General features: G+C 33.0%; 1 protein-coding gene across 6 annotated transcripts in view; it reads right to left on the bottom strand.

Moving 5' to 3' along the window:
• Positions 1-298: 298 nt before the first annotated feature.
• The window catches only part of LOC125649942 (RILP-like protein 1), a 55,867-nt gene continuing 31,942 nt past the window's right edge, over positions 299-24,223 (bottom strand). For 4 of the 6 annotated variants that reach the window (XM_048877818.2, XM_048877846.2, XM_048877829.2 and 1 more), the window contains one exon: positions 299-5,407. In XM_048877818.2, the coding sequence (XP_048733775.1) occupies positions 5,347-5,407 (61 nt within the window). In that variant the 3' untranslated portion in view covers positions 299-5,346. Of the gene's footprint in view, positions 5,408-15,155; positions 15,226-24,223 lie in introns of all 6 variants that reach the window. The other 2 variants (XM_056154187.1, XM_056154179.1) reach the window with 1 other exon arrangement.

The raw sequence follows: 24,223 nt of genomic DNA on the forward strand, positions 1-24,223 counted from the left end.
GGTCATCTACTCCTTAGGATGTATCAGTGTACCAAGTTTGATGTCTATAAAGCAAAGGGTTCTCAAAATAAGGAGCTGATAGTATATTCCTTTGGCAATGTGACCTCAAAATCCTTAGAACTGAAATTCGACAAACTTGATTTTTGACCAGCCATTTGAAATGGTGGCCATTTTGAAAATTGAATGAAAAGAAATACTGATGCTATAAATGAACTGTGGACCCTCAATTGACCCCAGTACCCAAATGTAGAAATTTTAACACTTTCAATCAAAGGGGAGACATATAATCAACACAATGTTATAACTGAGTTTACACTCTATTTACTTTATTCTAAGATAATTGAAACATAAGTCATGAATGCTATCCAGTGTATTATAAAATATATAATTTTTATGTAATCTATGAGGTATTCTTCTTTACATAAAATGGAATGACATAATTTTGACACAACACTCATCCCCTAATGAATTTGTGCAAATATGTGATCTCAAGCACATATAAAACAGCCTCATTATTTGAGTTAAAGAATGCTTTAAACAAAATCGGGAATGGAAAATAACATTATCTTCAGTTGTGACTAAACTACAAAAAGGTTAAGTTTTTTTTCAAAAATATACATTTGTATAGTGGAAAACAGTAGTCAACTAAACTGCATACATAATAAATAATTAGTCTAAGAATTTGGAGGCTATAGGACACATTTTATTTTACTTGAAAGTTCTAGAAGGGCTTGAACTTTTGTAAAATGGTACTTAATTTCTTTCATCTATGAAATATATCATACTTCATTTTCAAATAGAGAAGAAAAAAAAAGTAATTTCTAAATATTACATTTCTAATAGATCTAGATCATTAGTGTCTCTGATATAACTTTCAATTTTTTATAGAATGTAAAATGCAAAATTTAAGGAGCAACATGATTTTACTTTCAATCTTTGACAGAGTACTTGATCTGTCAAAATGACAAAACTTTAATTTCAAAGAAAAGGCAAAGATTTTCATTCATTTTGATTGTGGTTCAAATTGTCTCATATACTGAAAACTTTCTGAAGTTACCCACAAAATATGGCAAGTATGTGTAATTTGACATGTTTAAGCACGTGTGAGTTATTTTCAAGGCGACGTTGTTGTGACCCATTATGATATCTCCTCCACCCCAAAACAAGGGAATGAAGACCCTAAAATGTTCAACCAAAGGGAGGTCGCAACCCCATAACAACACTGCCTCAAGATCTGACAATGAACTATGTTTCTTAGTTAAAACATATTGGGACTAGGTTAAAATTTACTGCAACATAATAGTATCATAACAAAAATTCAACAATAAAACAAATCATATAACAAATGAACTCATATCAAAGTAAACTGATTCAGGATTTGCAGTTATAATTCTTCTAAACCTAATCACAGTTAGAAGCATTTAGTGGAGTAATGCTCTGGTTATTGTCTGTCTAAATTTCTCGTGTCCTTTAGGACATAATTATGTATCTTTAAAAGACAACAAATATTAAAATTGATATTTTCACAAATTTGTGTCAATGACATTAGATAACAACAATTAAAAAGTTCAGTTATTGATTTGTGATCTTATAATTATATAATACACCCTTGTGTTGAAATAATAAATGGTATTCAAAACATTGTATAAGGTATGATCTGGTTACAGAAGAGTTGTTACACTGGCTTGGAGAATGATATGTCAATACTACACTGATTGCAGCCCAGGCTGCTGTATATTTTGCATCAATCTATTAGTCCAAATATACATATGTATTTCAAATCTCATTGGCTTCATGACTTATATGGTTCTTTGCAGAAATAATTTGATGGTACTTCAGCTTTTTTTAAATTTTTTTTACATCTATAAATGCATTGAAAATATAAAAACCAGCAGCAGAGAAAATTAGTAGGGAATATAACTTATAAACAGGACAGGACAATGAACGAAAACTACTGATTATTTTCTCTCACTTGTGGGAGCTCTTCAGCATACAACCAAAATTTAATATAATGTATATTTTTTTTCAATTCACATTGCTTCCATTGTCAAATAATAAAGCATATATAAAATTAAATGTAAGTGAAATTTTAACATTTTACTACATAATATAATAAAATGTTAAACAAATTAATTAGCGAGTGCATGCAAATTTTTTAGCACAAACTTTCACACAAACACAACAACCACATATTTTACGATGACATTATACACACTATATTGAAATTCTAACATTTTCAATACAATAAAATGTTAAGCTAATTATAGTTAACATTAGCAAGTGCATACATGTTCTTTTTTAGCACAAACTTCCACACGAACACAACAACCACATATTTTACACGTGATGTTGTATACACACTAAAGCACTTAATGTAAATTAAACTAACAAAAAAACATGGGGCTTTGTTATGGAACAATCCTTGATTTCAATATTTCCTGGAGGAAAATTTGGACATACATACAAAGTACAATGAACAGAATCCCTATGTAAATATTTTGTGCATCCATATTCTATTCTGAATTGTAATAGTATTTCAATATTGAAATACCCAAAGTCCAGTGTAACATCTAAAAAGCTGAAAGATTAAAATTTTCATGCTTTCAAGTTTTTACACAAAATCTTTTTAAATTAAAATTTCGAACTTGTCACAACATAACGAAACCTTATATTGGAATGTACGAATATCACTCTTTAGTTCATCTGAGATGTCCTGTAGGCTTAATTGTAATACATTTAGTTCATCTGAGATGTACTGTAGGCTTAATTGTAATACATTTAGTTCATCTGAAATGTCCTGTAGTTCATCTGAGATGTCCTGTAGGCTTAATTGTAATACATTTAGTTCATCTGAGATGTCCTGTAGGCTTAATTGTAATACATTTAGTTCATCTGAGATGTACTGTAGGCTTAATTGTAACACATTTAGTTCATCTGAGATGTCCTGTAGGCTTAATTGTAACACATTTAGTTCATCTGATATGTCCTGTAGGCTTAATTGTAATACATTTAGTTCATCTGAGATGTCCTGTAGGCTTAATTGTAATACATTTAGTTCATCTGAGATGTCCTGTAGGCTTAATTGTAATACATTTAGTTCATCTGAGATGTCCTGTAGGCTTAATTGTAATACATTTAGTTCATCTGAGATGTCCTGTAGGCTTAATTGTAATACATTTAGTTCATCTGAGATGTACTGTAGGCTTAATTGTAATACATTTAGTTCATCTGAGATGTCCTGTAGGCTTAATTGTAATACATTTAGTTCATCTGAGATGTCCTGTAGGCTTAATTGTAATACATTTAGTTCATCTGAGATGTACTGTAGGCTTAATTGTAATACATTTAGTTCATCTGAGATGTACTGTAGGCTTAATTGTAATACATTTAGTTCATCTGAGATGTACTGTAGGCTTAATTGTAATACATTGTATTTGTACTCTGTAATGTGTTAGAAATTCTACTTTGCCATCTGTCTTAATTAGATCTAGATCAAAGATATCAAATTACCCATTTTCTCTGTAATTTATCAAGTATTCATGAAAATTACATTTTACAAATTCAAACTACATCATTTAGTATGCATATAAAAAAATTCAACAACAGTATAATTCAACAAGAATTTTCCATGTTGAAATAGTATGAAATGACAAATTTTCCAATTCTAAAATATGATGCCACAAATTTTACAATGCCAACTTTTTGGGCAATATTTTTTAATGGAAATCGTGGGTCACATACATCTATCGACCAATGTCATATGTGACACGGAGCTATAACACTTAACATATCTTAATTTGATCTTAGTTTATGTATTCAGCCCATACTTTCTGAAGCCAAAGAGCTTTAATAAGAATAACTGCAATTTTGTCCATTTAAAAGAAATGAGAAATGCATGTATTTGTGACTAAAAGAATATGGCAGATAGATCAAAATCAAGGCCAGAATAGGGGTCTGATTAGATAGCCAGTAAACCTAATTATTGCCATTACAAAAAATTTATATAATGCCACATACCCTTGTACATGTAATAGTAAATAATCTAAATGTTTTCCATTTTTGGTGCAGTGTTTGAAGTTTGTATGGATATTGCATGAGCATAATATTCATATTGAAATTGTTAATCTGAAAGTTTAGATTAAAACGGGTCTAGAATGAATACATGTGTATATGGCATGCCAATTTCACAAAAATGAGAGAAACTTGGTTTCACATTTGTTAAACTATGCTTATCAGGTGTAAAGTATAGTTTACAGAGTGTTAATTATAGTTAAAAATTATAATCTACATTTGATATTTTTAAACTATACTTAACATAGAAAACTTTGATTAATAAGTGTTCAATATAGTTTGTCTGATAAATCAAGTTCCATGTTTTGTTAACTTTAGTCAGGAATTCAAAACTATAGTTAACAGATGTTAATTATAGTTTCTGATTCTAAACTATGGTTCAAGGCTGTTGTTATCACTACAAATACAGTTGTGACTACACAAACATGGTTTATCTGATATATACTAATACAGTTTTATGACTATAAATTATAGTTAAAGACTGCTAACGACTCATAAGTAACATTTATCAATAAAAATAATCCTGAACATGTTCTTTAAATTTTATAAACTTGAATTTGCATTTGATAAGTATATATATATAGTTTCAAAGTTAATATAGGTTCACATTTAATAAGCTGGTTTATCAGTTGTAAACTATAGTTTACACACCATTAGCTATAATAATCGCTCTATAAAATATTGATAAACAATTAGTTTCCACCTGATAAACATAGTTTGACAAATGCGAAACTATGTTTTTCTCATTTTCGGGAAATTCACATGCCATATATATATGCATATGTCAATAATATTTTATCAAACAGAGGAAAACTAAAGATTAAAAGTGTGCCTAACGTCAATACATTCACTATCAGATGACATAATGATACATATGGAAAAAAATAATTTTCAGTGCTCGTATTTTGATTCAATTTGGATACGTAGATTATATATATATGTATATATATATATTTATATACTAAAACTCTTCACCCTATAAATTAAATACAGATAATACATGTAATTAGTTAAAAATTCTCCTATAAGCTGAAGTTGCACAAGTCAATTTGCTGACAATCATGAATTTAAAAAATAATATCACATGATGAGTTTAACAGATATGACAAACAAATCCTCTTTTGGTCCCATGATGCATCAGAACATTTCCTTGGCAACATACTAATAATAAATAGTCCATGGATATGATTGTTTTTCATGCAGAAATGTTGACCAGGAGGCTGCCATATTGAGTTGAACATCACAGAAATATTCTTCATTTACATCAAGTGCTTGTCAGCAGATTTCACTGCTTGAACGGTTTCTTGAGGATGAGGATCCAAAAAGAGAATCAAAACTGAAAAAGAACACCAAATAAATCAACAGATTATAACGCAAACTAACTTATACACAAACATGAATAAAACCAGACTGAATGACTTACTTTGCAATTGGAGCATTGTGTGACCTTTCAGTTAAGTTTAGAAAATACCTTGGATGTATAGGCCCCAAATTACAATAATTTTCATAGTAAAAATGTGAATCGCTTCTGGCGTATTGCCAAATTTGCAGGACATATACAACAGAGACAAAAATCTGCTTGTCATTTTTGTTCATCGATTTGAAATTAAATATCTTAAAGTGGTGTATTTTACATAAGTACATAGAATTTTAGTGGAATAGTATGTTTCAATCGAGAAATTAGGTGCTTCAGTTTTACATGAAGTAAAATTGGCATCCATCCAACAGTTGTCTTTTAGAAAATATAAAATCAATCAACATTTGATATTTACCTACACAAAAATGTAAGATCCGGTCCCCCTATCCCCCCCCCCCCCCCCCCCCCCAATAAAGAAAAAAAATGAATTTATGGAAGTTTCCATAAATTTGTTGGTATCAAGTTTCAAAATCACTTAAATTCTAATTAGCATCATTTGAAAAAGCAATTAATCCTGAGTAAAATGATATATATAGAGAGTTCATTGAATTTAAGTCCTTCTATTTAATATCAAAATTAAGATATGACATGTTTTCATTCTGCAATCTCACCACATACAACATCACAATCAAGACCTGAACAGGTCTGTGATTTTTATCAATGTGGAACACATTAGCAAGGACTTCAAAAGCAGAGTGAATGCAATAACATCAAAGAGTGTATTTTGATTTTCTCATAAAACACACAATATTTCTACAAAAATATATTGCTTGGAGCGTAGGAATATCTTGATAAATAAGATTTTTCACTGAATTTCCACACATAAGCCAGTCTGAATCTCCCAGCATTCCTTGCTGTTGGTAGGAGTTGTTTGGGATATCCTATTTCTATCAGTTCTAACTGTACCATACAAATATGTGTTATGACTACTCTAGAATCCTTATGTTATGCAAATTCTGACTTCAGGGACTTATATGCTATGTCATTCATCTTGTTCCTAACAGTCACAAAGTCAATTAGCATACTTAATTCTGATAAAATCCAGCCGAATCGAACTAAGCCGGGTATATACCCAGTGAAACGCTAAGAATCAATTGACCTGGCTACAGTACAGTAATGAAAATCATCATTGACCTATTGTATAAACATTATTCGGCATGGAAATGACCAACATATTTACAAATCATGTTTATTTCACCAGTGTAAAAATTAAAAACATTTTGTCTTAGAATATATAAGCAACTCTCGATATTACTGTCACCAAAGACACCAGCTTGAAGCCACCTTCGCCTATCAAAATTTTCCAGCTCAATCAGCTGACCTGGCAAGATGCATGCGCAATTCCGGCTCACAATCAAGTGTGTCGCCAGTCATCACCGGTAAACCCAGGTACGCTAGAATCAAGTATGCTAAATGACATAAAAATCAATTTGAAACTCTTTGTTGTGAAGTCACTCCATCCTAAGTGGACTACAAAAGCAGTTGATGAGATCTTCATGAATTAGATTATGATGAAAAAAGCTTGGACTATAGCTTTTATCCGGTGATGTTGTGATTATCTTAATTAGTGAATCAATAACTGTACTATAGTTTGCTACTGTAGCTTGAACAAGCTATAATTTTATAAATTGCAAGTTATTTCAGCACAACTATGCAGGATTCTATAACTGTCAGTACTGGTCCAATGCTTATTTTTCATTGCATGCTCCAAACATATTATACAATTATTACTTAAATCTATCCAGATGAAAAAAATTATGTCAATTAAAATTTTGAAAGAGTTTGGAAAGGACTACATCTAATGGCAGATGGATTGTTTTTTAAATATCGATAAATCTGCAAAATTTTACAGTTTCTGTTTTATCCAATATTTCGTCAATATTTATATCCTTAGAATGAATTTCAATTTTGTAATTATGATACAAGTAGTTGAGACTTGGAAGTAATACAAATGTTGTAAATTCATTAATCTGGTTGATATATTTTTCAAAACAGAACAGCAACTCTTAAAAACATATAGATTAATTTACCTGAAATTTTGTGTGAAAATTCAGTATTTGGGCCTTAATTAAAAAATTTGATTCATCTTCTACTTTCCATATTTATGTAGCAATATGCCATTGTCACCTGCATATGGTGTTTAATGTCTCTCAACTGATTCAATATTTATAGGTTATAGACTTTGTATGGGAAAATATGACGACCGAGTTTTTTGGCGCGTAGACGGACCGAGCTTGCGAGGTCCATTCGCGACAAAAAACGAGGTCGTCATATTTCCCATACAAAGTCTATAACCTTTTTATTATATACTTTCAATTTCATTTAGAAACTAACAATAATTTTATTTTTAACAATAACTTTATCGGTTTAACTAAGTAAAAGATGAAAAACACGAAAAATTAAAAAATTAACGGCGTAGAAATTTGATTGTGACGTAATGTTTGCGGGCCGGAATGTTTCCGGGCATATATCGTGTGATATATGCCCGCAAACTTTTAAAGAAAATAGAAGTGATGAAATTGAAAGTATATAATAAGCAAGAATATGTTATGTGTATGATCAGTTTTTAAATTGAGACAGACTTTTGACAAATAAGTTGCACATAATTTTGCACATTTGCAAAGGTATTGAAGTATTGTAAAATGTCTCAAGTCTAGCTATCGGATAAGCCATATAGGAGGAGAAGCATTCACAAGCTATTTAAACATCCTCCACCCCTCTTGGATCCACTATAACTTTTAGGAAAATATTTGGATCCTTCTGTCCCGACAATATGCACTTCTAGGTAATGAAGCAGTACAAAGTTTCAAATTTATCAGATAGGCCATATAGGAGAAGTGTTCACAAGCTATTTTACATTCTTTACTCATCTTAGATCCACTATAATTTATAGGAAAATGATTGGATCCTCCCACTCTGCCAATATGCACATCTACATATGGCAGTGAAGCATTGTACAAAGTTTCAAGTCTATCCGATAAGCCATATAGGAGGAGGAGCATTCATAAGATTTTGTGACAGACGGACAAAAAGTACAAAAACAACATGTCTCCCCCTGGAAGAGGGGAAACATGATTATTGCTGACATTTACGATCTACCTGGGTAATTAAGCATTATGATATGGTGTGGATCTTACCAGTGCTTACATCCATTGGATAATAAAGTCATTTAAAACAGAAGAAAGGGTAACTGTTATCTCTCTTGTACTGTCATCTAAACAATCTCTAGATTTTTATTGTATAATCAAAAAGGTCCTTAACAGTTACCAGACTATGCACATGTTTTGGTCTTTAGAAATCATTGTGTAATCTCTGTGTGATTTTTATACTTCCTTTGTACTAGATGATAGATATATTGGTATAACTCATCATATGTCATTGATGATTTACAATTCTTTTATAGGAAAGCAAGTTTTAACACCTACATATCACAGCAAAATGTGATTCTAAACAAGAAATGTTTGTAAAACATCTATTGCCCCCCCCCCCCCCCCCCCCCCCCGGAGCAAAATTAAAAAGGGTTATACACATTTAAATGATAGCAGTGCCCCAAACCATTTCAAAATATTGAGCAGACAATACATGTATCTTCCTATGTCCAGAGTGGATTGACCATGTGATCTAAAAATCAATAGGGGTCATCCACTCCTTATGCTGTGTACCAAGTTTGGTGTCAATCAAGCAAATGATTCTTAGAATATAGGAGACAATATACTACAATGTCCAGTTTAACCCTTGACCTTTTAACCAGGTGACTTCAAAATCAATAGGAGTCATCTACTCTTTAAGATGTACCAGTGTACCAAGCAAAGGCTTCTCAAGATATTGAGTAGACAGTATATTCCTATGTCCAGTCTTACCCTTGACCTTTGATCTCAATATCAATAGGAGTCTGTACTCCTTGAGATGTACCAGTGTACCAAGTTTGATGCCTGTCAAGCAAAGGGTTCTCAAGGTATTGAACAGACAGTATATTCCAATGTCCAGTTTAATATCTTGACCTTTGACCAGGTGTCCTTAAAATCAATACGGGTCATCTACTCCTTAGGATGTACCAATGTACCAAGTTTGATATCTGTCGGGCAAAGGGTTCTCAAGATATTGAGCAGACAGTGTCTTCCTATGTCCAGAGTAGATTGACTCTTGACATTTTGACCTGAAAATCAATAGGGGTTCTCTTCTACTTGTAACCAACCCATACATGAAATATCATTATGATGAATGGTTCTCAAAATATTGAGCGGACATCTGGTCTACCGACCAATCGACATACCAACCGACTGGCCAGCAGGTGCAAAGCAATATGCCTCTCTTTTTTTTTGAAAGGGGGGGGGGGGGCATAAACAGCAAGTAAAATTTTACCGTTTTTAAAGAGAGCTCATTGCTTATAATAAGCATGTTAACAGTTTGCCTGCTTGATGTTTAGGATTAAAGATTTCCTAAAATATATTGTATTTTCAACATATAATCAATTAAACCCCACCCTAGGGTCATCAATTTCACATTGCTCATTACAATCATACAAATAAATCTGTCAGCTTGATGTCCAAATTTTCTTTTGCACTCTCAATGATATGACCAATCTAGTCTCACGTGGTATCTGAACCCTTAAGTCATGGATTCCATAATTTTTGTAGAAGGCTCATTGTCCATCATAATCAAGCACACATTTTGCCTCCTTGGATGTTTTGAGGTACAGAAGAAACTTTTCTATGATATAATGCATTTTCAATATAAGACCAACTTCATTTCAGTCTGGGGCATGAACCCTGAACCCAGGGGTCATGAATTTCAGTTTTGATAAAGGGCTCAATGTGTAATATAATCATGCCAATAGTTTGATTGCTTGATGTCCAGGAATAATGAAGATTTTTGAAGATTACATCAAATTTGATGGATTTGACCACACCCCTCAGGACCCAGGGAGGCGAAGTCCATGAAATTATAAAATTTTGTTTCTTTTGACCTATAGATGTTATATACCAAAATTGGTTGAAATTGGTTCGACCATTCCAGAGAATAAGCTGTAAATGTTCAAAAGTTTACAACTGATGCATGGCGAACAACTAACGATGATGGACAAGAACAGATAGCAACAGTCACCTGAGTGATTCTAGTGACCTACAAACATTAGGCCCAAGAGCCACATCGCTCACCTGAATCACATTTTGGCAATACTTTTGTTCAGCTATTGTGACTTTATTTAGAGTTTTTGCAATTTTTATTTCCATGAAAAATGTTCCCCACATATCAAGGCCCAAACTTAGCCCCATAAGGTCACAACATAACCATGATACAAGATTTAAAAAATCATGCTATGAAATGTAAGGTCTTGCCATAAAGAATCTATATACAAATGTAAAAAGTCCTACCTTAAACAGTTCAACAGCTTAACTTTTCTTAAAAGTAGGCCAAAATCCAAGGCCACAGTTACAAGGTCAAAAACTTTGGTATCAAAAGAAAGGTTTTGTCACAAGAAATGCATAAATGAAATATGAAAGAAATATTACAACCCATTCAAAAGTTAGCAAGGTTAAAGTTTTTTAAAGGAGTAGGCCAACAAAGGGTCAAAATCAGCCCTGTCACTGAAATTAATGAAATTGGTGGAATATAATGTTTAATTATCATACTTAAAATATAAGAAGGAATTATTCAAAAATCTTTTGTAAATATGGCATCACAGCAGGTCAAATGTCAAAATGCAATTTTGTCCAAAAATAACATGGGAGCTCCTTCATGTTTTTTGTTTTCCATGAACATAAACACATTGCCTTAATTATATACTCAAACTCAAAGGTCATGATCACAGGTCAAATATCATGGCATCTAATAAAATTTCTCGTCATAAGGAATCTATGTATACATAATATGAAAGCCTTATCTTTTATTGCCTAGGTTTAGATTTTCTTAAAAAGGGTTAACCTCAAAGGTCAAGGTCACAAGGTAAAAACCTTTAGTACCAAAATATAATGGTTTTGTCTCCCAGGTCCCTATCAGACCTGGTTCTAAAGTTTGAAAAGTTTTTATGTTCAAGGTAAGAGATCAAGGTCACAGGAGTCACTTAACCTTGATACTAATTTGTAGGTCACAACACTCTTTTATCATTTCTGAAAATTTCATGTTCCATCAGTACTGGTTCTAAAGAAACACAAGTTTTTATTTTCAAGGTCAAAGGAGTCCTTAAACCTTGATACTAGTTTATATCCTCTTATCATTTCTGAAGATCTCATGTTGCTATTAGCCCACTTTAAAAGTTATACCAGTTTTTACATTCGCAGTCAGAGGTAAAGGTCACTTGACCTTGATACTAGTTTGTAGGCCCTGTCATTCTCTTCTCACTTTCGGAGACCCAGAATTCAATCTATCATATTTGTCAAGTTATGTCTGTTGAATTTTGAAATTAATTTCCCCCCATATAGTTCTATGTTAGACTTCATCCCCTATTGACACCCCCCCCCCCCCCAATTTACCTTAACTCTCTTTAATCTGAAAGCAAAAACATTTCTGCAAAACTAGATACAATGGCCTATCATATCTTGAATATCTAATTAGTCACCATTCAAAAGTTATAAGCAAGGTTCAAGTTTCAGACAGACAGACAGGACAAAACAATATTATTATGCACCCCACCCCTCCGATTTTATCAAAGTTCTACATAAGGATTTATAGGCAAAATCTTTAAAAATTTAATATTTCTCATTGTTGAACCAATACAGTTTATCTCTTCCAAACTACATCACTTCCATGCAAGGCTAAGGACAATTGATAATAACTAAAGAGATCCCTAACCCCTCACACAGAAAAAAAATCCCAGGTTAAACTACACAACCTGCCAGAGATGTATAATCTGCTTATAATGGAAATACAATCTGACATTAAATTTCATTATAGCAATATTCAAACTGCTTATAATGTACTAAAATAAAATTCAATACGAGGGCCTCATATATACAGCAACTAATGCAGAGACAAGACTGCACATGAAAACTTAAAAGTAGAACATAATTTTTTTTTTGCCTTTTTGTAACACAGACCAAAATGGATATAACATCTTGATTAAACAAAATGAGTACATAAATTGATACAACATCTGATCTTTAACATACATTGTGCTGTTTATGTGTCAGGGGTTTGTTTTGACACGATTCTGCATAATCTAGTTTAAGGTTTACACACTGACTGTAGGTATTGTTAAATCCTTGATGCTCATTATGTAACAATCTCTGTAAATTTGCAGCATTAAAATGTGCAGAACTGACATCTTGTATAAATTGTATTGTACCATTTATATCATGTTTGAAATTTTTAAAAGTGTTAAAAAAAACCTGAAAGTAGAGGCAAAATTTCCATGGCTATGCAAAATAACAGCTGACCCCACCTACACAAACTAAAAGAGCATGGAGTGTTCAACTTCACTGTTAAAGTCTTTATACAATATGTCATTACATATAAAGATTGTGTCATGGATATTTTAGATTATAATTTTCAATCAAAATCCATTCAGCCAGTATCTACCGAATACCAAAACATGCAGGAAATAAAAAAAGTGAAAACATCAACTATTGCCAAACAACAGTACACTGAATACAGCAAAACAAAACAATACGCGTTAGACAGGATGAAAAATACAATACCAAATGTAGAAAAGCATTAAAAATTCTAAATCAGAACAATCTAAAGCTTCTTAGAATCTTGATTTACACCTTCAAGACTTGAATGAAAGCTATCCTAGTTAGTTCTAGGAAAGGTGAAGATAACGAACAGTGATCAATCTCATAAATCCCATAAGCAATACAAAATAGATAGTTGGGCAAACACTGACCCCTGGACACATCAGAGGTGGGATCAGGTGCCTAGGAGGAGTAAGCATCCCCTGTCGACCGGTCACATACATAATACGTACCCCAATAATAATAAGGCTTTCATAAGAACTATCCTAAAACCATTAGATATGAAAAACAGCAGTTATTGACCCTACTCCACTACAGTGACACTGTCTATGACTACCCACTTCTTCAGGGAACCAAACTAAGTACCAGACACGATTACCAGTTCTGCAGGAGTCCTACTAACAAGGCACTAGACATTATCAACAGTTCTCGAGGAGTCCTACTAACAAGGCATCAGACATTATCAACAGTTCTGCAGGAGTCCTACTAACAAGGCATCAGACATTATCAACAGTTCTCGAGAAGTCCTACTAACAAGGCATCAGACATTATCAACAGTTCTGTAGGAGCCATACTAACAAGGCATCAGACATTATCAACAGTTCTGGAGGAGTCTTACTGACAAGGCATCAGACATTATCAACAGTTCTGGAGGAGCCATACTAACAAGGCATCAGACATTATCAACAGTTCTCAAGGAGTCCTACTAACAAGGCATTAGACATTATCAACAGTTCTGTAGGAGCCACACTAACAAGGCATCAGACATTATCAACAGTTCTGCAGGAGTCCTACTAACAATTTTAAGGCATCAGACATTATCAACAGTTCTGCAGGAGTCCTACTAACAATTAAGGCATCAGACATTATCAACAGTTCTGCAGGAGTCCTACTAACAAGGCATCAGACATTATCAACAGTTCTGTAGGAGTCCTACTAACAAGGCATCAGACATTATCAACAGTTCTGCAGGAGTCCTACTAACAATTAAGGCATCAGACATTATCAACAGTTCTGCAGGAGTCCTACTAACAAGGCATCAGACATTATCAACAGTTCTGGGGGAGTCATACTAACAAGGCATCAGACATTATCAACAGTTCTCAAGGAGTCCTACTAACAATTAAGGCATCAGACATTATCAACAGTTCTGCAGGAGTCCTACTAACAAGGCATCAGACATTATCAACAGTTCTGTAGGAGTCCTACTAACAAGGCATCAGACATTATCAACAGTTCTGCAGGAGTCCTACTAACAATTAAGGCATCAGACATTATCAACAGTTCTGCAGGAGTCCTACTAACAAGGCATCAGACATTATCAACAGTTCTGGGGGAGTCATACTAACAAGGCATCAGACATTATCAACAGTTCTGCAGGAGTCCTACTAACAATTAAGGCATCAGACATTATCAACAGTTCTGGAGGAGTCCTACTAACAAGGCATCAGACATTATCAACAGTTCTGGGGGAGTCCTACTAACAATTAAGGCATCAGACATTATCAACAGTTCTGTAGGAGCCACACTAACAAGGCATCAGACATCATCAACAGTTCTGGAGGAGTCCTACTAACAATTAAGGCATCAGACATTATATCTATTTCCTGGGACATAACTATTTGTTGATCACAATAATCAGAGAGCTGCATTTTCATAATAATATATAAACTGCAAACTGAAGAAAATTAAGTAAAACGTTTGCCTCAAGGAATGGGGAAATGGACAAGGAGAATCAGCAGATGGAGAAAAGGCTTGAAAGAATATCTTTGATATTCAATATTCACCATCTTACTTACACAGCTATCATTCTATGGAGCAAAGAAAATAAAACAGATTCTACTACAAAACTTTAACCTCTTGATCATTCTATCATAACTATTAAATAATCTTACATACCACTGGTGCCATGCATATTGTAACTCAACCAAAAATCACAAAAGGGAATTTCTAAAGCTAAAGGCTTCACACATGTAGACAACAATTATATGGAGAACCTTTCAAAAAATTACACAAGCTCAGAAATCCACCTCTGGCAGATTGAGTTTTTCCACTAGCTCTGTAAAACTGCAAAACACATGATGTACATATCAATTTGTTAAAAATCAAATATTTACAGTAAAACACAGTTATAGTGAAGTGTCAAAGATGATTAAGTTTGCTTCATTAAAAGCATAATTCAATTTAAGCATTTTTTTTCCATTTGAACTCGGCTCATGAGAAGTTCAATTCACTTCATAATATATGCCATCAGACCTTGTTTGCCATAACCATGTTTCACTGTACATGTATCTATTCAGTAATTCAATTAACTATGAATTAACTAATTCAAAACCTTGAATTCCTTTGCAAATAAAAGCATTCAAATTTAAGAAAAATACATAAGAAAAGCATGTTTTGTCATATGGTACAATCACTATATACATATACTGGCAAAATTCACTTAGTGTGTTCAAAATTAAAGGTACCTGAAGTTTGGACCCACACTCCCTTTGATCCACCACCTCATTTTTGAATGTGCAAAACAAAACTAATGAGTAATATTTCCTAAAAATCTAAGGATTCTATGTCTATCGAATCTATTCTTAAATTCCTAATGCCATTTTGCACTTTTATCAAAGTGTTCAGTTACACAGTAAATTTACTTGATTAAATAAAGTTAATTTGTTGTAATCCTTATCTTGTCACACGATCATCTACTACTGTGCACAGAAAAATATTCGCTGCCAATTTATTTTCACCACTTCCACCCTTGTTGTCAGTGGGCAAAGAAATATGCACATTAACTCTGGATTCCTGCCTGCATAATTTGAACTTGTATATTTTAAAAAGCTTTGCAATTTTGCTAATGAGATTTTTTAATGCAAAGTAGAATTCATTAGTAATTGATTATTAACTTTAATACCAGTGTTCATTAATAAATTGCTCTTAATTACAATTCCTCTTGATTAGAGGGTAGAAAACTCTGTTCCTTAAAATCAGGCTTTAAACATTATGTATTTTAAATTGCTTATTGATATAAATAAATAGTCAAATTACTTTATATTATTATTGAGTAAAAAATGGTTAATCTTCAGTGAAACAACAAAAGAGTTGATATAAATTTGCTAAATGACAATTTATGACACCTGTTAAAAGGAATTTGTGTTTCACTGGGAGGAAAAGATGTTTTAAAAATATTTTCTGTTTTCTATTGATTTCTATAGTGAAATACATGATTTTTACCCAAATCATAGAGTCATCTCTAGCAAATAAGTCAACTTTTATGAAACTTCATCTATATTTACATAAAAAATCATTTTAAAATGATAACTTAAAAATTGACCAGAAGGTAGGCGGCAAAATAATACTATTGTTCACAGTTCTTTATGGGTAAAACCACAGGGACAACAAAATAATACTATTGTTCGCAGTTCTTTATGGGTAAAACCACAGGGGCTAAGTCCGTTTGGGCCCAACAAACTCTGTGATACCATAAATATAGATATCTATATGGTATCACAAGAGTTCAGGCCTAAACGGGCTTTTAGCCCCTGTGGGTAAAACCATTAGTTTTTCTCTTTCAACACAACTGTGTCTAGGCAAATTTAAAACTAACCATTTGCAAGTGTAGAAGAGGGAAAAAAACATAGGGTGAAAATATTACATACAGTATATATATATATATATATATATATATATATATCTATATCCTCACTTGTTCTTGTTGGATTATTGAGTCTTGCTATAACTTACGGGTACACACAGTGTATGGATACAATGATGATTTATGACTGCTGAAGAAGATGCTTTGATATGTATTTATGTCTATAATCTTTTCAGAATGCATTGAAGAGTAATATTCTTAAAGGTCAAAGGAGACAATCTTAGGAATAAATTTTGTTATGCTTAGAAAATAAGTTCCCGTTTAATTACTAAAGGTAACCGTGTCTAAGTCCATCCAGTCGCCTTTGTTTAGAATTATCACAATTTTCTCCCATTGTTGATGACGTTGCTGCAATGGTGGCTTGTTTATACAGTAACAATACAATTTGATCCATCATCTGTCTATTATCTATTAAAATGTTCAGTGTGTGGCATAAAACTGTATAAAAGTCAGAAGGGTGTTTGGATGTACTTGAGGTCAATATCAAAAGATCAGATAAAACCTAAATTCAAGTTGTTAAGGGGAGGGGTAAAGACTTCCATAAATGTCCGACATCTGACATTGATTACACAATTATTATCTAACGAATTAACCTTTAAATGTACATTTAAAGTGATTTTCAAAAACTATGTGTAGACTTTCATTTGTGAATAAACATTAGAAATAGATTGCTATTCTACTTCATAGTCAATTTGGATCCACATCCAATATCATATCTAGGTTAAGGGGGGGGGGGGGGGGGGGGGGGGCTTGATGAAAAATATAGGTTAACTTACTTAAAAAAAATTATTTTGCCATTTATTCCCAAAGAATCCAAACTTCAGGAATATATAGGTACAAAATCTATGCTGAAATCACTTTATAGTCACCAAGATTTCAAAGGTGTGCACCAAACATTTTATGACTGATCAATTTAAATTTAAAGCTTTAATTTTTTGATATACTTTCAATATAACAAAGACAGAAAAAACAGAAAGTCAACAGCTTACTTCAAGTGGCAGATGATATTGTATGTATACTCATTATGAATTGTAAAAAATTCACCACTCCAATATCCTTTGTCTAAAATTTAACTTCCTTAGATAAATCTTAGTCTGCATCCATTAATATTAATTCAAAGCTATGTTACAAGACATCTGCAACCTGTCCTTTTCTCTCTAATCAAGTTTTAGAAAAGAATGCCAAAAAGAAAGCTGTTTGAACAAATGGAAAATTTAAATGAAAAAAGGATGAAACATCAAAATTAAAAAAAAAATCTCAAAACAAAGTAAGCAGAAAATTATGGAAGTGCAATGACAATCTCATCAAAATTAGATGTTATCTATCTGCTCGCACACTTGATACTCATAAAATACGTCTATTTAGGGATTATGTTATCGGCTCTGGCTGACATCTTTTTAAAAATTCATTTCCATTGTATTAATTATCCTCATTCACAAAATCATTCATTTGTGAAAGATAAAGTCGGGCAGTTGGTCGCATGAGCACTTATGATGTTGCAAAATTGGGAAAAATTCTTTAAGCTATATGACGTAACTTTGTGCTTCAATTATTTAATGTTAACATAATCAATGATCTGGTTTGATATTTTTAATGAAGAGTCTATAGCTGCGTTACAAAGTTTATCTTCACAGGGAAAAAACTACTACTACAATCTGTCTCCTATGACCTTTAATATACATCTTATCAGTTTAAAAGTTTATGCATTAATGACTATATATCGTCGACTGACCAGTTTCGGTGACCTTAATGATAAACCGCGATTTTCTCATTAATCACTTGGATTAAATAAATAAATTACACACCTACTTTTAAAGTAATTAAATTCCTTTACTTTCATCCAAAAATTCCAAATTCATTGGTACGTTAATTGAATATATTTTCGTAACAAAAAACATGTCACTTCGTGGTCCTAAAACAGTGATGTCACCTATTTCGGTGACCATTGTTAATATAGGTTTGCCAAAAGTTTTTAACTGTTAAAACATATATACAGGAGGAATGTGCGACTAAACGTCAATGAATAAAATAACATAGTGTAGAATTCTAGACTTTTGGTATACTTTATATTAATTTGAAGGTTTGCTTGAAAAAGTAATAAGTAAATGGGCTTATTTTTGGGGTGCTTGTGTTGATTTTTTGCATACTCTCCTTCTAGTAGTTCATTTTCGGGGAAAAATTGAAGACGTACTCTATATATGTTTGCAAACACTACGGCGAAATTGATGACACAATCTACACCCGGAAACGACAACGCGCACACGTAAACAAAAGGTCACCGATTCTGGTCAGTCACCAAAATAGGGCAGTCAACGATATAATGAACCTATGAAACAAGCCAAACAAATTCACACTGGCCTCCTGTTTACTTGCGAATGGAGTAAAACGCCACTGATTGTGCAGATCAAATGCAAGATTGTGATTAGTTTGTCACATACCAATGAAAAGACCGGTCAAGCTACATCCCCCTGACCAGCCATTGAATGGAAATCTGTAAATCAGAACTCATTTACTTCAAAAATCCAGTTCAAAGTGAGGACCACTTACTCGAGCATCATGACAAATTGTTTCTCACCTTGTTATACATCTAAATCCAGTGAACTGTGTAACTTAAAAGTCTAATAAAAGTGCAAAATGGCAATAGCAATTGAAAAACAGAAATAATGGATATTTCCTGAAAATTCATACATTTTTTTATCTATGAATTTTCAGGAAATATTATCAGTTTTGTATTGCACATTAAAAAGAGGGGTGGTAGGTCAAAGGGAGTGTGGGTCCAAACATGAGGTGCCTTTGATTAAAATTATCCATTGATGATTCCTTAGCTTTTTTGGACAGCTCTAACCGTATATACTCACATATAAGTAACTTTTTTGGGAGTAAAATTTTGACTCTGAAGTCTTTGTCTATCTTACATGTGTATACTACAACCGAAATTTTTTTCTTGCCATGCAACTTGAAAATTGTGACATTTGACGGTGTTTTTAGTGTGTTAATGTTGGTTTAATCCATAACAAATCAGCATGAGTGATCAATTAAACAGCAAAATAACAATCCTGAGTACTAACCACTGTAATTTTATCAGTGAAAATATTATTCATCATTCTCATATGTCAATTAGTGTCAACACACAGCATTTTTTTGCAGAACATCGTATGGAACCAGTGTACTAAATTGTAGCTACATATTAAGATTGGCAGTGTGAATAGGTTTTCATTTACTGTAATAATCATCTAAACAGTAGTGTGTGTCATTAAACAAACAATTAATCAAAGGGGCACCTGCAGAGAGATAGAGACCACTTATAGATTATGATTAAGCTACAGTAATTATTGGAATATCCTATTATTTGACCATGCTTTACCAGAAGGATGGCTGACATCCACCCCTAATATTTAATAGTTAGGCAGTGAGCATATCAGAACTAAATTTCTATTTAAGATATCCAATTTTATGTGGTAAAATTATTGGTTCAATCACCATGCTGAAGGGACAAAAAGTGAATCTCAGTAAAATTATTTTTGTATTCATTCAGTGTATTTAAAATGGAGTTATCGATAATAAAGACCGAGATCAACGTTCAGAAAATATATACATCAAAGAGAAACAACTCTTGCTAGAAAATAGACACTGAGTTGGGTTATTGAGTTGACAGGCAATTAACTGCAGAACTATAGCTCTCTGAAAAAATATTTTGACGGAACAGAGATCTCAGAGTTCTGCAGCTACCAGGCAATCTGATAAAAAAAAATTAATCCGACTTATGCAAAATTCCTTAAAAATTCTCTGAAAAACGAATCTCTGACTTATATGCAAATATATACGGTAGTTTGTAGTGGGGGGAAAAAATGTTATTATACCTAGGTATCCCTTTACACAAATACATAAAAGCCACAAAACAGCTCAGTTCTAATCCCCCAGGAATTATTACTCTCTTCCTTCATATTCTGTCTCAAAAAAAGGCTCCAACTGGATTTCTGTACAAAATCAGACTTCGATTTCTCAAAAACTCATTAGTAAAATCTCAGACTTGAGTGGAAGTTTTATTTCACTTTTCTAAAACTCAAATTTCTGCATTTCTCAAAAAAAAAAAAAAAAAAAAAATCTCAGTCAACTTTTTTACTCACATAGAGTAAATTTCTTAAGTTTCCTCTTTAGTAGACAGTATTACTCACATTGAGTTTCCTCTGCAGTAGACTTATGTCAGAAAATATTATATTACTCACACATGGTGTTCAATAACAAAAGACAACATCATTGTTGACATTGTCAGGAAGTAGCCCATAACAGGCTAGTAGATGGAGAATCCTCTGGAAAATTTGCCTGAAGTGTTTAAACATTACCGGATTTGACCAGATAGAGATCTTTACATTACTGTTTTGCTCCCCCCATCTTATACACCTGTCTTTTGACAGGTCATTTCATGGTATGGGCTTTCCTGTCGGTCTGTCTGACCATCTGTTAGTTTTTTCTTGTCCTGGTCATATCTTTCATACTGTAAGCCCAATTAAGGCCTATCAAACCTGGTCAGCTGATGCATTTTGGGGGTAATGTGTGGTATGATCCCCAAATAGGTCACTGGGACCTCCTTCTGGAATTTTATGGCTATATTCATATTCAAATTGTATCACGATCATATCTTGCACATTGTGAAACCTAGGACCATCAAACTTGGTCAGTTGATGCATCTTTAAGGGGAAGTTGTGTCACAACCCAATTTTAGATCACTGTGGTAGAATTTTGGAATGTTATGGCAATACATATTCAAATTGTATCCAGATTATATCTTTCCTACTGTGAGGCATAGGATCATTAAACTTGGTCAGTTGATGCATCTTGATGGGTCATATGGTATGGGCTTTTCTGTCCATCCATCTGACTGTAAGCTTTTTTTTGTCTGACAAGAGTCATATCTTTCACACTGAGGCTGAGGACTATCAAACCTGGTCAGCTGATGCATCTTGGGGGAAGGTGTGTCGTGACCACAAAAATGTGGCTTCATTTTGGAATTTTATGGCTATATTAATAGTCAAATCATGTCCAGATGATATCTTGCAAACTGTAATAAGGCACAACTCCATCAAACCTGGTCAGTTGGACTTAGAGTATGCAAACATAAATATATATTATGTACATTAAGTGTGCAATGATTAACTGTGAGACAGTGTATCACGGTAATATTATGCACTTTATTCTAACAAAGGTTCACTCTTTCTATACTTTTTCCAAGTCCACATAATGAGGTTTTCAGTATCAGGTTTTGCTGATATCAGACACCTCTGCCTATCTTTCTGCACTGTCCATATGAAGAGCAGGGAGAGATCCGTGTCATGGTTGTGCCATGTGACATGGCAGTTCATCAAAAAGCACAAGTGGAATTTTATTCTACAAGGCAGGTATAGAGCTGCTGTGACCGGTATTTTGAGATGCGAGATGAAACTTCATTAAAAACTTGAGATTTTTTGAGAAATCGAAGCCAGGTATACTGTACGCTTCACACTGGAATTGTTGGATATCTAATTCTATCACACCATAAAGTATCATGTATTGTGCGCAGTCATTTCTAAAGGAATTCTAATCCAGAAAGAGTGGGGTGTGCATAATCCATAAGACTAAAAGGATCATCCCTTTTTTTGAAGTCTGAATTCAGGTCACTAGTGACTACTTTTGCTGATGTACCTCTCATAATACTCATGTTGAAGGCTTAATCAAGTCAATTGTGTGCTAATTAAATTAAATACATAGCAATCACATACATAATACCTGACTGAAAAAAACCCACTTTGAAAACAAACTTCGTATTTTCTTCATGTTAATTGTTATCATATTTGTCTGAATTTGTGGTCAGCCTATTGAGACTTACTAAATTAAGACAGTTACTAATTACTGCAAGTAAGTCAGTCAGTACAGTCAGTAAGTAAGAAAATAAATATATCAATTATGTTGCTCTTGGTTATTTTTCACCTTTTGCAGGGTCTTCTAAGACATTTGTCACAACTTAGTTTTCTGGACGTTTTTTTTCCATTTAGATAGCTAAAATTTTGTAAGTGATTTGCTAATGTGTGTTTACAGATCAACAAATTTCACCACAGTTGCCTAATTTTCACCACATTTATGGGACTTTGTGTTGAATGTAGTCTCCACTTGCCTTAACTTAATTAGGAAACTGAAATTACACGTGATTATCTAATGAGTAAATAAAGAGTAAGTTTCACTTTTGCCATGGTTGACTTATTCTAACGAAAATTGTAAGAGTTAGTTTTATGGTTGACTGAACTTCTTTAATACTTATACTCTGTCTAATTTTCTGAATTCTTTTTTACTGTAGGAGTTTCATATATTAATTTACACGTGAAACTGAAATATGGCAAGTACTTTTGATATTAAATACATGTTTTTTTTCTGAAGTTTGACTTTTGTCATAACTTGTATGCCAGTATTGCTTAAGAATCACTGTCTAGTTTGTAGGGTAAGTGACAAGTAACTACCATGGAAAATGTGATAATTTGCATAACAGCTTATCACATTTTCTATTGATTTTTATAGTTATAATCACCTCTCATACCCAACAAGAGGCCCAGGGACCGCATTGCTCACCAGAGTCACTTTGGCCCTGCTGTTGTTCAGTTGTTGTGATTTTAAAAAGATTTTTTTCTTTAAACTTTATTCCCATGAAAAATTCTTACCCCATATTGTGGCCCCATCCTAGCCCAAAAGAGTCACATAACTGAACATGAATTCATAGCAGATAGGGATGCCACAACACCAATATGACTAACATGACCTTGCTATTCTGGAGATGGGTCATGGTCATAGATCATGGTATGAAATGAAGTATTGCCAGAAGAAATCTATATACAAAATATGAAAGTTCTACCTTAAATATTGAATAATTCAGAGGATATTGAATAGGCCAGGTCATATATGACAAATGAGAGCCCTATCACTCATTATTCAAAAATTATATGCAACTCACCAAGGTTATAAAGTTTTGAAATTTGGGTCAAATTCTAAGGTCAAGGATCATGTATGAAATGAAAGGCCTTTCTATAAGAAATCTACTGTATTATGCATATTATGTAAGCCCTACCTTAAATAGTTTAGGATATTCAATAGGTTAAGTTTTTTTTTAAAGTAGGTCAAACTCCAAGGTCAAGTTTACAAGGTTAAAACTTTGGTAACTAAGAAAATGTCTTATCAAAAATCAAAAGGAATATACACATGAAATATGAAATCCCTATCACTCACCATTCAAAAGTTATCAGCAAGGTAAAGTTTTGGACAGACATGCAAATAAGGACAAAATATGCCCCCTTGACTATAGTTGCTGGGCATAAAAAAACTTGAATCCACACCACTTGGGAACACTTGCATTTGGATATGATTAAGTGTGGCCCTGCTACTCTTGAAAGAATCTAT

Source organism: Ostrea edulis, chromosome 1 (assembly GCF_947568905.1).
Source record: "Ostrea edulis chromosome 1, xbOstEdul1.1, whole genome shotgun sequence".
Classification (NCBI taxonomy): domain Eukaryota; kingdom Metazoa; phylum Mollusca; class Bivalvia; order Ostreida; family Ostreidae; genus Ostrea; species Ostrea edulis.